The sequence below is a fragment of the Agelaius tricolor genome, unplaced genomic scaffold, assembly GCF_023055355.1.
Source record: "Agelaius tricolor isolate 1412-34295 unplaced genomic scaffold, bAgeTri1.0.p SCAF_4, whole genome shotgun sequence".
Lineage (NCBI taxonomy): Eukaryota > Metazoa > Chordata > Aves > Passeriformes > Icteridae > Agelaius > Agelaius tricolor.
Genome location: NW_027269264.1, coordinates 31,668,027 through 31,682,857, shown reverse-complemented (window position 1 = coordinate 31,682,857; position 14,831 = coordinate 31,668,027). Strand labels below are relative to the sequence as shown.

At 36.4% G+C, this 14,831-nt stretch overlaps 1 protein-coding gene across 8 annotated transcripts in view; it reads left to right on the top strand.

The window, feature by feature from the left end:
* The window catches only part of SMARCA2 (SWI/SNF related BAF chromatin remodeling complex subunit ATPase 2), a 119,056-nt gene extending 106,288 nt beyond the window's left edge, over positions 1-12,768 (top strand). For 7 of the 8 annotated variants that reach the window (XM_071425133.1, XM_071425127.1, XM_071425129.1 and 4 more), the window contains 5 exons: positions 4,488-4,593; positions 5,824-5,925; positions 9,849-9,981; positions 11,089-11,231; positions 11,873-12,768. In XM_071425133.1, the coding sequence (XP_071281234.1) occupies positions 4,488-4,593; positions 5,824-5,925; positions 9,849-9,981; positions 11,089-11,231; positions 11,873-11,908 (520 nt within the window). In that variant the 3' untranslated portion in view covers positions 11,909-12,768. Of the gene's footprint in view, positions 1-4,487; positions 4,594-5,823; positions 5,926-9,848; positions 9,982-11,088 lie in introns of all 8 variants that reach the window. The other variant, XM_071425132.1, reaches the window with a different exon arrangement.
* Positions 12,769-14,831: the final 2,063 nt, after the last annotated feature.

Genomic DNA, 14,831 nt, shown 5'->3' with positions numbered 1-14,831 from the left:
TAATTTTTACTTACATCCAAGCTCAAGTTATGGAATACATAGCCATATGTCAAACCCAGGGATTACATATTTAACTATTTTTACCCACTTCCATTTCAATGGTGAGGACAGGTTTACCATGTATTGCTGTAGTCAGTTCCAAAAAAGGACCTTAAACACTAATGAATATTAATCATGTCCCTACATAGCTGGGTTACTGTTGGAAGTCACTATGTCAACTCTTGTAATTCTCCTCCCCCACACTTTTCTTTTAAATAGCATCTTTGTGAGTTGCATTTGATTTTAAAGTTGTAGTTTTCAAGCCTTGGTTCTGTTTGTGAGCGCTCTGACTTGGGCAAGCATGCAGGACTTTTCATTCTTGAAATTGAAGAAATTGAATTGAAATTGAATTTCATTATCTCTTAAAAGTTTGAAATTTACCAGAAATACAAGAACATATTGCAGTTTCAGCTTTATGGTTATCTCTCCTTTTAATGCCAAAGGAGAAAGAGTGTTGATAGTAGTATACTTCTAACAGGCCTGTGGCAGCTTTTTTCTGGCCAAATACTGCCAGGAAAAGCAAATAATAAAAAGGAGCCTCATACAAATGGATTCCTGCATTTCATTTCACCAAAGACGATACTGACTAAAAGGATGGAATTATATGCTTGTATGCATCTTGTAAGCGATTTGACAGAAATGAGAAACAATTGAAAACATTGCACACAAATATTTTTCTAGGCAAAAAACATTTTCTAAATAAGCAGTATTTCTTAATGCTGTTTTAACTTGTGCAGTATGCAAGTGTTTTTAATGTGACCACACATGGGACTAGCATTTTGAGCTGATGCAGTAGCAATGAACTGTCACAGTTCTTTCACAGTCAGGTCTTTTAATTTATTCTGGTCCTTCTTCTTTTCAGCACGTAGCCTGCTAGTTGCTAGGCAACCATAAGTGTTTTTTGTTTTTTTTTTACTGCACATGATTTTTATGTGGTAGTTGTTGTGGTTATTATTTTCTAATTACATAAGTGAGCAAAAGGATTAAAATCAGAGTTGCATTAATAATTACTGATTTTCGCCTACTGTATCCACAACACAGCAATTTGAGACTGTTAGAAAAGATCCCATTTGTTTATAGTATGGATGCACGTATACAATGGGTGTCCAAGATAGTATTTCTTTGTGAGAGTAGGTTCTATAAAAATGATGGAACAAAATAAGCTGTTATTGATCTGATTAAACAAAAATCAGGCTGTAGTTTTCTGTCATGCCCTTAATGCTTTTTCTTTCATGGCCATAAGTGATTTTCACTAATTAATTATTAGTTATTATTAATTAATTATAAATAAAGCTTGAGGGTTTTCTATGGCATTCTTAGCTTAATAGAATGTGTGAACAAATCATAGTTGGCTGGGTTTGCACTTGGAAAATAGAATATTGTTGTTTAATAATTTATGAGTTGTATTTTTAATATAAAATACCATATGAGGGTGGGTGTGTAAGAGAATGTGGATGTAAAAAGAGAAAAGAATACAGCCATGAGATTAAAAGCTATAATCATCAGAAACTACTTCAGTAGGACAAATAGGCTAAACATGTTTTAAAATTTGATCAGAATTAGTTTATTAGTGGCTGTTTCATTTTTACTGAAGTAATTCTGTTCAGTATTAGACTCTGAAGCACAGTTGAAGAAAGCCAGCATCAGTGGTTCAGTAATTTTACTCAAATAGGAATTTCTGTTAAGGCAGCTGAAATAAAACACAGCAGTGATAGTCCTTCTATATAGCTAATCCACACTCATAGTGTACCCCAGTGCAGGCAGGTAAATTACAGTGTGCTGTGTAATGGTGCAAGAGGATACTGCTTTGTTTTGTTTTGCTTTCCTCACAATCAGTGCCTTGCATGTATAAGGTGGGCACTGATCACTTAGGAATAGCTGAATTCTCCCTAGGCTTCTGTATAATGCTCCTAAGGAGTCTGAATGTTTTGCAGATACGGTACTTCTTTCAGAGTATTTTATGTTCATTTTATAAACAGGGAATAGAAACTTAAATTTTAAGATACTGTTTGGGCACCAGAGATCCAATTGCTGGTTTTCATTGTGTTGTATATGTTCAGAAGAAATTCCACTGATCTCAGTTGCAGTTGTTACTGCTCAACACTTCCCTCTGTGAACAAAAAAAAAAAAAAAAAAAATTAAAAAAAAATGCAGTCCTCAAATTTCGAATGAATAGAAACACACATTAATTCAGTCAGTTGTGTAGAATGTATATGTAATGCATTGCTTTTCCTTGTATTGCTCCCAGTTTCACTGTGAGGGCAGTCTGTGATGAAGACAGATTCTGTCATGTAGCATGACACAGACACACAGGTCAAGAACAAGGCTGATGCCTTTAAATACATTCTATAAACATTTGGACAGGGAAGTAAAAAGTAATGAATGTGTGAGTCCATATCAAAGGAGATGGCAGGTGCAGTGGCCAAAATTTCACAGTTATTTCCTGGCAGGAGAGAAATAAGTAAGACTTGGCCGTGATAGTTACCTGGCCATTGTATGCTTTTGTCTATTTCAGTAACACGGTTCTTCCCAAATAAATTAGATCTGTTGGGTGAAGTTGCTAGTAGCTGCTGCTGAGCCACCAGTGGTCTCTGTGGGTATCTGTCCCAATGGCTATAAGTTATGGGAGGAATACCTAGACTTCACTGTCCTCTCCTGGAATAGGCATTGTACCATATGCCCACTGCCTTGTCTCACCTGCAGCAACCACACCCAGGAGCACACTCAGGTGTGTGCCAGAACCTTGCTGAGACCCAGGAGGCAGCTTGGCAGCTACTGCTGAGCAGGCAAGGGCCGCTGCTGCTGCCGCTGCTGCTGTCGCTGCTGCTGTCGCTGCTGCTGTCGCTGCTGAGAGTCTGATGCAACTGTACAGGATGAGACAGAGGCTTTTGGTTTCTAGGTCTCTGTTGAACAAAAAAATAGTCTAGCTGCCTGTTGGTGTCAAAATTTCTGTAGAACAATGCTGATTAGCAGTCTGCAATTAGAGTATTTACATTATTGTCATCTGTGATGGAAGGAGCAGCATTGTCTCAGGACCAAACTGAGAAGAATAAAAAATTGTGGATTAGGTGAACACCAGATAAGAAACAAGGAAAATCTGTTTTTCCTTCTTATTAATTAATCTATCAGGTATATAAGAAAAATAGTACCTTCTCAAATTCTGATGTTACCTCAGGCATTAAGAAATGCATTCTGTATAGTAAGCATTCATTACTTCCATAAAGGGGAGAGCTGTTGCCAGCTTTATGCTTTTTATCATCCTTACTTTCCATTGCAGAATTGCTTCAGTTAACCTTCAGTTCAGTTTTAGTTTAATATCTGATAAGATCCTAAACCACTCTGAAGGGTGGTGCAAGAGAAAGCCCAGGGGAAAACCAGTACTTGGTAGCCTTCTTGCCCAACTCCTGTGGAATTTGATGTTCCTGAGATACTATCCGAAAATTCAGCTGAGAAAGCAGGGCCTTTCTGGAGTAGCTGGGAGAGAAGGAAGCATGTGAATGTGAACTGGGAAATGCTTGTGGATGCTGTGTATAGCTCTTCAGAGGACTGCTTTTTTCTGCTACTCTATGAAAGTTGCATGTACATGGGGGAAAAAACCCAACCAAAAACAGCACAAAACCAACTAAACCCATAAGTGTCATCAGCACATTTTCTTTCAAGGTGACTTGTAGTCATGTATTATTTGGAAAATGACAAATGAGAAGATTAAAAAAAAAGATCCTCAATACAAAAGTGTTATAATAGCTATTAAAAGAGGGTGACCAGACACATCTAAGTTATAGGCAATGTTCCGATAGTATAAAAGTTATGTAGAAAATCTGTCGCTTTATTTCAAATGAATGAAGAAGTACAAATGACAGTAGCGATTTTCAATATAGTTGGAATGATCTTCCCAGAAACCCAACAGTCATTAATAGAAGTTACTCGTTTTTTTGGTTGTAACATTGAGTTAGTGTAATAGCAATCAGCATATAGTATAATGGAAATCAGTATGGTTTGCTATAATGAAGAATTAATTACAAGACTAACTGTATAGTGATCAAGAAGAAGACAAACTTAAAGAGTTTGTCTTAAAGACAGAAGGGAGAATTGCTAAAAATTACTGAACAAGGAAACAATAAGAGTGTACTCAGCAAAAGACTGTGGAATTTAGATGCAAATCCTAAGTTTTCTTTCATAAGGCCTCTTCTACATATTCATCTCTAGTGATGATAGACGTCAATGACATCTTAGTGATATGTTAGGACAACAGTTTCAAATTTCAAATTGTAAGTTAATGATCTGTACCAAATTTAAAAATCAGGGTTCAGTTTATAATTCTTTGAAAGAAAAACCATGATTTTATTCCATTATTTTATTTTTTTTTCTCACTATTAGATAGCGTGTGTGTGTGTTTTGTGAGAAAGTTGTAATAATTCTTTTCCGTATGGCTTTATTTTTCTTAACAGTTCAGGACGGCAGCTAAGTGAAGTCTTCATTCAGCTCCCATCTAGGAAAGAACTACCAGAGTATTATGAATTGATTAGGAAACCAGTGGACTTCAAAAAGATAAAGGTAAGGAATGGAGGAATTTTGGAAGTGCAGGTTCCTCCATTTCTTTTTGTTTTACAGAAGTGTGACCATAACATTGTTTTTAAAATAACAATATTAATATTTCATGCCATCTGTATTGGTGGGTTAGACTTTAAACATTGTCACACAATTTGTTAGTAATTTTGTTTGGTGTATATTGCAGTGTATCACTGTAATTTCAAGGCCATATCCAACTATAGTAATGTGACAGGGATGACATCTCAGTGCCTTTTTTTGCAAAGACCTAATTGTGAATCTGTCAACAGATATGGTAAAAAACACACTGTTGACAAGGATTTCATAGTTCTAGGGGAATATACCTATACTTACGTTCAAAATCATAGAACCATAAAAATCCTGAATTAGAAGGGGTGGAAACATATCTTCACGTCCAACTCCTGGCCCTACCCAGGACCATCCCCAGGAATCACACTATGTGCCTGAGAGCATTGTCCAAAAGCTTCTTGAACTCTGTCAGGCTTGGTGCTGTGGCTGCTTCCCTGGGGAGCCTCTACCAGTGCCCAGCCACCCTCTGGGTGAAGAACCTTTTCCTGATATCCAGCCTAAACCTTCCTTAGCACAACTACAGGCCATTCCCTCAGGTCTTATCATTGGTCAATACAGAGAAGAGTTCAGTGCCTGCCCCTGCACTTCCCCTCATAAGGAAGTTGTAGACCACAATCAGGTCTCCCATAAGTCCCCTCTTCTCCAGGCTGAACAGACCAAATGATCTCAGCTGGCTCCTCATAGGGCTTCCCTTCTAGACCCTAGCCTCATGCCTTGGAAGAGCCCGGTCAGATCCAAACAGAGTTTGGTAGATGGGGTCTAGGCAGCATGTTACAGCTTGGGTGATGTCATAATTCTATATCTTTCACTTGTGTTAAAGTTACTGGGTTTCTTTCCTAGAAAGACAAAACTAGAATTCTTTTACCAAAAGAGCTCCATTTCTCTTGATTTTAACCCTTACAGTTCACAAAGAAATTGCTTAATTTTTGCTCTTTTATGTTGATGCATTTCTTGAATAATATGCTAACAGCATGGTTGAAGACATTCTATGTTTTAAAGAGATACTTATCTTGATGCTTAGGTAAAATTTTTTAAGAGAAAGCTTTTAGTGTGTTGAATCAAATATTAATTCATTTTCCTCTCTGCTGTTCTTCTTTCTTCACTGCCTGTCAATACTTGTCTTCATTTCCTCAACAAATGCAACAGGAAAGAATTCGCAACCATAAATATCGGAGTCTTGGGGATTTGGAAAAAGATGTCATGTTGCTGTGTCACAATGCACAGACATTCAACTTGGAGGGATCTCAGGTCTGAATGAGTTAATTTCTGTTAAACATACGGGTTTTCCCTATCTAACATTTTTAGTGCTTGTTGATTACTATTTTTGTATATAAACTCTCTGTTTCATTTCTTACTTTGAGTAGAGAAAAATGTCCACATTTTTAGAATCCAGAATTCACTGGACACTGCTGCAGTGTGTATTTTCAGAAAATTTGTTTTTAGCACTAATTCTGAGATCTGTGTGTACCTTAAAGCTGCAGTAAGACTGTTTGAATCTGTGGTGAAAAGCAGTGTGTGGAGTGATACATCAGTTTAGGTTTTCCACAGTGGATCACAGAAGTAGTAGATGTAACAGTACAGCTCTAGGACAGGATGTTGAGGAAATACATCATAGAGGGCTCTTCAGTTCTGCTAATGGAACATAAAAATTCAGGATTGTCCATCAGTAAAGATCTATGTAGCCTCTGAAGCATCTCTTTTTTAAATTTCTTTTATTATTGAAAGATGAGTCTCAGGTTTAGAAGGCAAACTCTTCTCTAACAGATGTTTAGCACACACAAATGGGCTCAAAATTCGGAGCAGTGTGCTGATGCAAAAGGAAGGATTCTGAAATTTGGATGGCAGATATGAAATATAAGATAGATAAGAAAGTCGTCTCACAATACAGTGAAACACAGTCTTGGATGATTTTTTTTAAAGATGAGATACAAAAGTGTGATGCAAACACAATATTCAGTTGACCAGAGACCCTGAAGACAGCTTCCCTAACATGAAAGAGATAAAGAAAGATCTTATTTGAAGGCTAAATAAAATTAAGCTGAATGATGATGTTGCCAATAATTAATGTTTTCTTAAAATTTCTAAACATTAATGATAACATTTAACTAAATTGGGGAGTTTACATAAGATTTTGAGAATTAAAAATTAGTGGGGAATTCATTATGAAGAATTGTTGGAGTCAGTTCATCATTTAGTGATTTATTTTGATCAAGAGACAGAAAAAATTATTTCTCTAATATGTACATAGGATTTTTTTTTACTGTCTTCAGTTACATGGAAGCAACTACAAATCAGCTGAAAATATTTTTTAAAGTAAATTAATTATGGTAGAATTCTTGGGACAAAACTTTGCTACATGTTCAGATGTAGATTTTCAGTTTACTGCTTTTTCATATAGCAGTAAAATGGCTCTAAGTATCTAATTATAACAAGAGAGAGGAAAAAAGTGAAGGAAAGTTAGTAACAAAAAGTATAAATGAGACTTCAGAAAATGGTAAAGGTCAGTAGAGGAGATAAAAAGAGGTAAAAAAAACCCAGTAGTGAAATGGGGAAAATAATGAAATTATCCACATCAGAATGACTCAACCTGCTTACAGAAAACTGGTGTCTTGTTAGGCAGAAATGGTAGAATTGAGAGGAGTAATACTGAGTGGATAGAAGTGTTGGTAGATATTGCTACTCTGTTTGGAAATAACTTAACATGTATCAGTGTTATAGTATTATTTTCTCTTCCAATGAACCAACATTAATATTACTTTTTATATCATGAGGGCCAAATAATGTGTATCTAAGGGGTTTTTTTTCTTTTTTTTTTCATGTAAAGTTCTCAGAGCATTCATTTTGATTTCCCCTGAGTTGCAGGACACTTCTGCAGTAGTCCTCCAGTTTTCCTGGCTTCCATGATACCTTGTGTTCTTTGTCGTAGTTCTGGTCTACATTTGCTCCGACATTACAATTCACTTCAGTAAATTAGATTATTTGTGTGTGCACTCAAAACAAAAGGGCTAATTCAGGTAGTTGTTTAAGCACTCAGTGAACTTCAAGTGTTCTCTTAGTGTGGTGCCTGCTGCTTTTCCTTGGTGTAAAGCAGTTTCATCTGAGATGGAACCATATTCAGGGTTTTCATGGATAGAATGACTTTATGTGTTTAGGCTTTTGTCCTCAATGAGGACAAAAAAACCTCAGTGTTTTAAAAAGCTTTTCAAGTTATAGTAGTCAAATGACACACAGATGCATACAGGGTTAAAGATGTTTGTATGTCTCTTCAAACAGAAGATTTCTCATGAATTCTGTAATTTGTTGTGAAGTTCTTTTGTTGTTGCTCCTCCCTTTTTGAAGGAAGTTCTACTGTCATTGTTGCTTGATTGTTTGAAACCTGTTGGAATTGGGTTTCTGTCAAAATAATAAAATTTCTATTTCCACAGCTATTTGTGAGGCAGCCACAGTGGGGTTTTTGTGTATCAAAATAGATAGGAATATTGCAAGTAATTCCACATAAAGAAGGTTAAAATAATTTTTGAAACCTCTGTATTTCATTAGAAAACTGTTTGAAAGTCTGGGTCACATTGATGCCCTAAATATATAGTGGCAAACATTAAAAAAATAAAATGTTGTACAGGTCTTTAATTCTTTTCCTCTTAGAAAAGTGTTTTTGTGAGTAAGAGCAGAAGGTTAGTTGAAAGAGCCATTCTTAAGAACAATTAATACACTAGGTTTATGTATATGAAAAATAAATAGTTCTCAAGAGGAACTTGGTAGGTTCTATCAATAGCTGATTTGAAAAGAAGTAGGTATAAGAAAAAGTCAATTATCATTTGACTTTAAGGAAGGAGGTTCTGGAGTCTCATAGCTCACTAATGTCATAAGATAGGAGAGCAGCCTTCTCAAAACATTCAGGATTATTTTTTATAGATAATAGATATATAAAAATTTTACCATGATTAAGAGCAGTCAAACATCTCAAAAAGCACAGAGGAACTCAGAGAATGGGGAGCAATCCACAGTGAAAGGCAGTTTTTCAAAAAAAACACTTAGTGGTCAAGTGAAAAAAGTAGGAATTGGTATTTCATGTTAAGTATTCTGAACAAACTTTTTTCTAATTCAGCTTGTTGAACCCACCAAGTATTAGAGCACTTGTATCACATTTAGGATACAGACGGCATAATGGCAGCCAAAAATCCTTCCATTATTTTTGTCACAAATACCTCGTGTCGCTTTATACAAGGAAGTGTGTCATTCAGCCATAGGAGTAGAATGACAGACAACCAAGGTAGATGATGATGATGATGATAAAATCAAATGCAGTTTGTGACTCTACACTCTTCTAGGAATGATTCTTAATCTTTTTAAGCTGAATTGTGCAGTGCTTGTCTTCTAACATTTTACCAAAAAAGCCACACAAGGTCATTTGTTCAGGTGATGACAAAGAATCTTATACTCAGCAACACAGCAAGATTTTTACTTTGTTAAATCTAAGAAATGTGTTACAAGCCAAAAGCAGTCACTTTTGAGAGTCCCCTCCTGCTGGAGGTTAAAGAGAAAATCCAATGTACCCAATGTATCCAGATACTCTGGATCCTAGAGAATGTTTGAGAGCACATGTTCAGTTCAGAGGAAGCCTCATTTTTTTTTTCAGTCTTTTTAAATCTGAGAGGAAGGAAGGGATGAGCTGCTTGGGATAAATTATTTTCCTATTATTTTCCTTGTAGCCTCTTTGAATTTCAGAAAAAAACTAAAGATAATTGAATGAGGGTTAGCCATTTGTCATTATTAACTATATTGTCAGATGATGACTCGTGTTTTAATTATGCTGCTTACTGCTGAAGTCTGTTCCTTTGGCAAGTTTTCAAGGGTGTTATGATCTGATGAAAATGCACAATAGTTCCTATGGTAGTAGAAATAATAAGAAAAACATTAACTAGACGTTTTAGATGTAATACCTTTTAAGAGTTGTTTCTTTGCAGCTCACCACTGACAAATTTCTTCATTTAGAGCATGAAGAGTGAATGCTGGCATTTCTTATACAATTCGTGCAACAGACATTATTGCTTGATATTTGAAAAGGCCATCTACTCTGTAGTCTTGCACTGGAAATTTAGGTCTATGCTGTGAATTTCTGATTCACAGCATTGACTTCATAGTTCTGACAGAGGTTTGTACCTGTACTGTAGATCTATGAGGATTCCATTGTTCTTCAGTCTGTGTTCAAAAGTGCACGACAGAAGATAGCCAAAGAAGAGGAAAGTGAGGATGAAAGCAATGATGATGAAGAAGAAGATGAGGAAGAAGAATCGGAATCAGAATGTGAGTCCCCAGCTAGATACTGCCAAGGAAATATATCAGGGGATGGAAGAGCAGGTTTTGCTGCTTTTGCATGGAGACTGATTATAAGGTTCTATTTTCTATTGGTAGAAGTAGTTTCTTACTACGGTTGTTTAGGTGTAACATTGTTTTGGTCTTTCAACTGGGTGTTCTGCCTTACTTCTATTTAAACTACTCCTAAGCAAGAAACAATTTGTAGAGGTGCTTTGTGGGCAACCATAATTGTTTATAAGCCCTTTGGAGCCCGTTCAGGCTGTTTGTAAATGGAAGTGCCTGGAAAGGCTGGAGACGGTCTTTATCGGCAAGTGGTCAACCTTCAAGCATGATGTGACATACAAAGTTCATCATATGGTTAAGAACCAGATGATGTTGAAAACACTCTTCAGTGTGACAAGGAATAAGTGAAACTCTGATTGTTTCAGAACGCTCATTAAGTCACTGTAGATTTGGAAACATGATGAAGTGGAGAAGGATGGATTCCTTCATTGCACTTTGTGCCATCCAGTACATCTATCCAAATTCCAGCTACCCCTTTTCTCTGGTTACAGAAGCTGTAGTGCTTGGCCCTGAGTTACCCTTCCAAGTGTATCACACACGTGTGCTAAGCATGGAGCTTCAGTAGATCATTTGGAAATGAGTGGATATTCTGGAATCAGAATAACATTTGCTTTAGAAATGTGTTAACTCAAAATTCACCAGTAACCTCCACACAGAATTTCTGTACTTTAAAATACCAAAAAAAAGTCTGTTTATACAAAGGCTAAATATTTCTATGGTAAGGAAGAAAATACTTTTAAATGTATATCTTTTCAAAGGACCGTGTGTATACCATACATTCTGAGAATCAAAAGAAAATGGATGTGGTCAGCTACATGTTAGTCTTTATAGTTTAATATATTAGTGTTATAACTATTAAAAACAAGAGAAATAAAAGCAAATACCTCTTGCTTTTTGTTCCACAGTCCATGTAAAGTCAGAGGGGAATGCCTTTTCAGGCTCCTACTAGAGGTGAATTTCTGTGAACAAGAGACAGCATTTAAAATTGATAAGTGACTGTTACAATAATGTACGCTGTTGAACATTTTGCAGCAAAATCAGTGAAAGTCAAAATCAAGTTGAATAAGAAGGATGAAAAAAGTCGGGAGAAAGGAAAAGGCAAGAAGAGGCAAAGCAGAGCAAAAGCCAAGCCTGTCGTGAGTGATGATGATAGTGATGAGGATCAAGATGAAAATGTAAGTTTTGTTCAGTGAGACTGTGGAAGTGGTTGCAGTGATTGCGTCTCTGCCCTGTCCTGCTTGCTGTCAGAATTCTCAACTATTCATGCTTAAGCACATATTTAACTTGTAGTGATCGTCCTGAGAGAATTGGGCGGGGTTGTTAACTGTACCTGAGTGTGTTTATGAGATCTGATCCCAGTGCTGGAAGACAAGAAGTCTAAGAAGTTTGGATCTTATTTCTTCGAGCTGTTCCTACATTCATTGAACCTTTAAGACTCATGGTCTGTTTGCTTTTGTCCACAGATTAAAAACTTACAGCTTGATTATTTTTTACCTTTGTTTTAGTGGGTGCTTCCTATTATTGCAACAAATGAAAATAGATGTCTTCCCGGTTGTATTTAAATGTCTGGATAGAAAGAAAGAGCTGGTGTTTCCTGACTCTCTGTCTTCCGTCTCTAAAGAAGTCTACAGCAATTAGATGAAATTTCATGAAAGAGAAATACTAGATAACACAGTACCTTTCTTCAGACTATCTTGATTTGTCACTTTAATTGTCGTATTTCTTCCTCATACTTCCTTTTATTTTTCCTTCTTTAACAAATTCCACAGAATAGCTGGAAAGAATTTCTGACTTGTCTTGTGTCTCTTACCTCTAGGACCAGTCGGAAGCAAGCGGAAGTGATGATGAGTGATCCATAGGGTTTATTTTCTTGGCAGAACTGACCCCTTCCCCTTCTCTTCTCTTTTCTCCTATTTTACACCCAGTGAATTCTTTTTGTCAAATAGACATTGGGTTGTTTCTATATTCTCATTCTCTATAAATTAGCTTTAGGATAGTGCCAGACAAACATATGATATCATGGTGTAAAAAAGGCAAAAAAATGTAACATATTGTGACCAAATGGGCCTCAAAAAACAACAAAGAAACCTTTTGAGGGAAAATGTGGGTTGATAGTATATTTCTATGGGTTGGTTTTGACTTGGTAATGGTTTGATTGTGCCTGGTTTTATCATTTGATAAGGTTTTTTTCAGTGGCATCAGAAAGGCAACAAAAAAAAGTCTTTTGTAGCATTGATAACCAGGAGAACTCATTAAAAGCCACTGGTTATTTTATTTTTCATCAGGCCGTTTTCAAATTTTTTATTTGTCCTGTATTGGTTTTTTACACTATGGTACATATATGCGACTTTGTTTAATAGCTTATAAATGTTCAGTAGTTAGCTTTCATACACCTTACCCCATATACAATTTTCCACTTTATGCTTGATGATCTTCAGAAAAAGCCTTTTTGAATTGTATCAAATTTATGTCTACTGTAAACTTTGCTTAACTTTTTTTTCTCTATTAAAGAAGTTGGTTTAAAAATGCTATTGAATATTGCAATCTATATAGTGTAACGTATGGCTTCTTTCATCAGACTGATCTTCTATGTTACCAATGTGGATTATCACCTTTTCCCTAAAGTGTACTTAATCTTTGCTTTCTTTGCACAATGTCTTTGGTTGCAAGTCATAAGCCTGAGGCAAATAAAATTCCAGTAATTTTGAAGAATGTGGTGTTGGTGTTTTCCTAATAAAGAGATGTGGCCTTGTGTTACAAGTTCCACAAAAATATTTTTATAATAGCAATGAGAGTGCAGGAGTATCTCCTGTAGAGAAGTCCACTTTGGTCCTTCCTCAGCGTAAAATTCAAATATCATAAAAGTATCTTCTGAGATGGAGAGAAGATATGCGATACGTGTTAAAGAATAATAAAATTGAAGTAGAAGACTGGTACCTTAAAATAAAAGCATAATTCATTACTTATTTACAATTGAAGTGATAAAGCAATAAAATATTTTTTTTTATTTTTCTTTCAGGAAATATATGTCCATATGCCTTAGTGGGCATGAATACAATTAGTTATGCAGGCAGTCAGACCGCCCAGAAGTCAGTTTATTTAAAGTCTTATCTTAAAGCATCATAGTGGTGATGCAACATGATGCAGTAATCTAAACGTTTGAACTATATATTTGCAGTTAACATTGCTAGTCTGCAAAATCAAGACTTAGATTTGAGCCTATCTTGTGTAAAAAATGTACAAGCTTAGAAACCTCTTTGTAAACAGAACATTTCTTTGTTATATGAACTTCTGAGAGTGTGTCTCCAATAAATCTCTTCATGCTGCCTTGCAGTATGTTAACTGTTTCAGATTTCTGTAGCTCACTTGAAGAGTAAGTAAGTTGGACTGGTGCCCATTTGATTATATTAGCCCTGCACTGAGAGAAGTCAGCTTTGCTTAGCTTCAACAATTTCAAACATCTTATTCCTTGTGTGAATTGAAAACCCAGTATTTCACAGAGAGATATCATTGATCTTAGAGGCTCACATTGATGCTACCAGTGTCTGAAGCAGCATGCAAAGAGCAAAGTCCTGGTAGTCACCAAGTGAGCCAACAATGTATGAGCCAACAGTGCGTTATTTTTGCAAAGAAGGTATCCTGGACTGTATTAGGGGGAGTGTTGCCAGCAGGTCCAGAGAGGAGATCCTTGCCTTCACCTCAGCACTGTTGAGATGTATCTGGAGTGCTTTGCCCAGTAGTGGACTGCGTCTGAAGAGAAGACATGGACATACTGGAGACTCAAGTCCAGGAAAGGGCCACTGACATAGTTAAAGGATTGGAGCAGATGACATACACAGGGAATCTGAGAAAGCTGGCACTGTTCAGCACGAAGAAGAGTGGGCTTAAAGGCATCTTATTGACATGAATTAGTATTGGGAAAGGGAAGGTTCATGGAAGGCAAAGCCAGGATATTTTCAGGGCAGGACCAAGAGGCAGTGGGCACACACTGAAATCACGGGCAGTGCCTATTAATATTGTGAAACTTCTGCTTTGAAGGTGACTGAGCCCTGGAACAAATTCCCCATAGAGCTTTAGTCTTCCTTGGAGATACTTAAAAGCCACCTCCAAGTGGCCCTACTTGAACAGCAGGATTCGACCAGATGACCTCCTGAGGTGCCTGCCTCTAGTCCTGTGATTCTATGATGCAGGATAATTTAGTTTTCAGTGACAGTTTCATAAGATCATACATTCCATAGAGAGATGGTTTTTTTTCCCTGCAAAATGAACCAAATCTAGTAACCTGTTACACCTGACAAAAAGCATGTGGCAGTAGGCTCCAGTCACTGCTGGCCTAGACTGGATTTAAAAACTGACAACTTGGATATAAAAGGCACAGTATCACATTACCCATCCCCATAGTCACTGATGACTTTGCAGTGACCCAGTTTCATTTATTTTTCAAGAACTCATTATTTGCAGATGAGCGTTTAGCTGGATAATAAAAATTAACTAAGAAGATGCAACATTTCTGTTGGAATTGAAAGTAGCTTTGATCAATAGGTCAATAACTAAGTTTGGTCAATAACTAAGTCATATGATGATACCAGTTTGCATGAAGAAATACAGTTGAATTCTTACTGCAGTTTCTTTTATCAGCTTTAAGTCATTTCAAAATATTTTTAATTTCCTCTCTGAGTTTCAGAAAACCCCCAGAAGACCTGCAAATATTTTTTTACATTAAAATAAAGTAGATTTAGGATGTAAGACATGCTTATGCCTCTACTGCAGTTGGC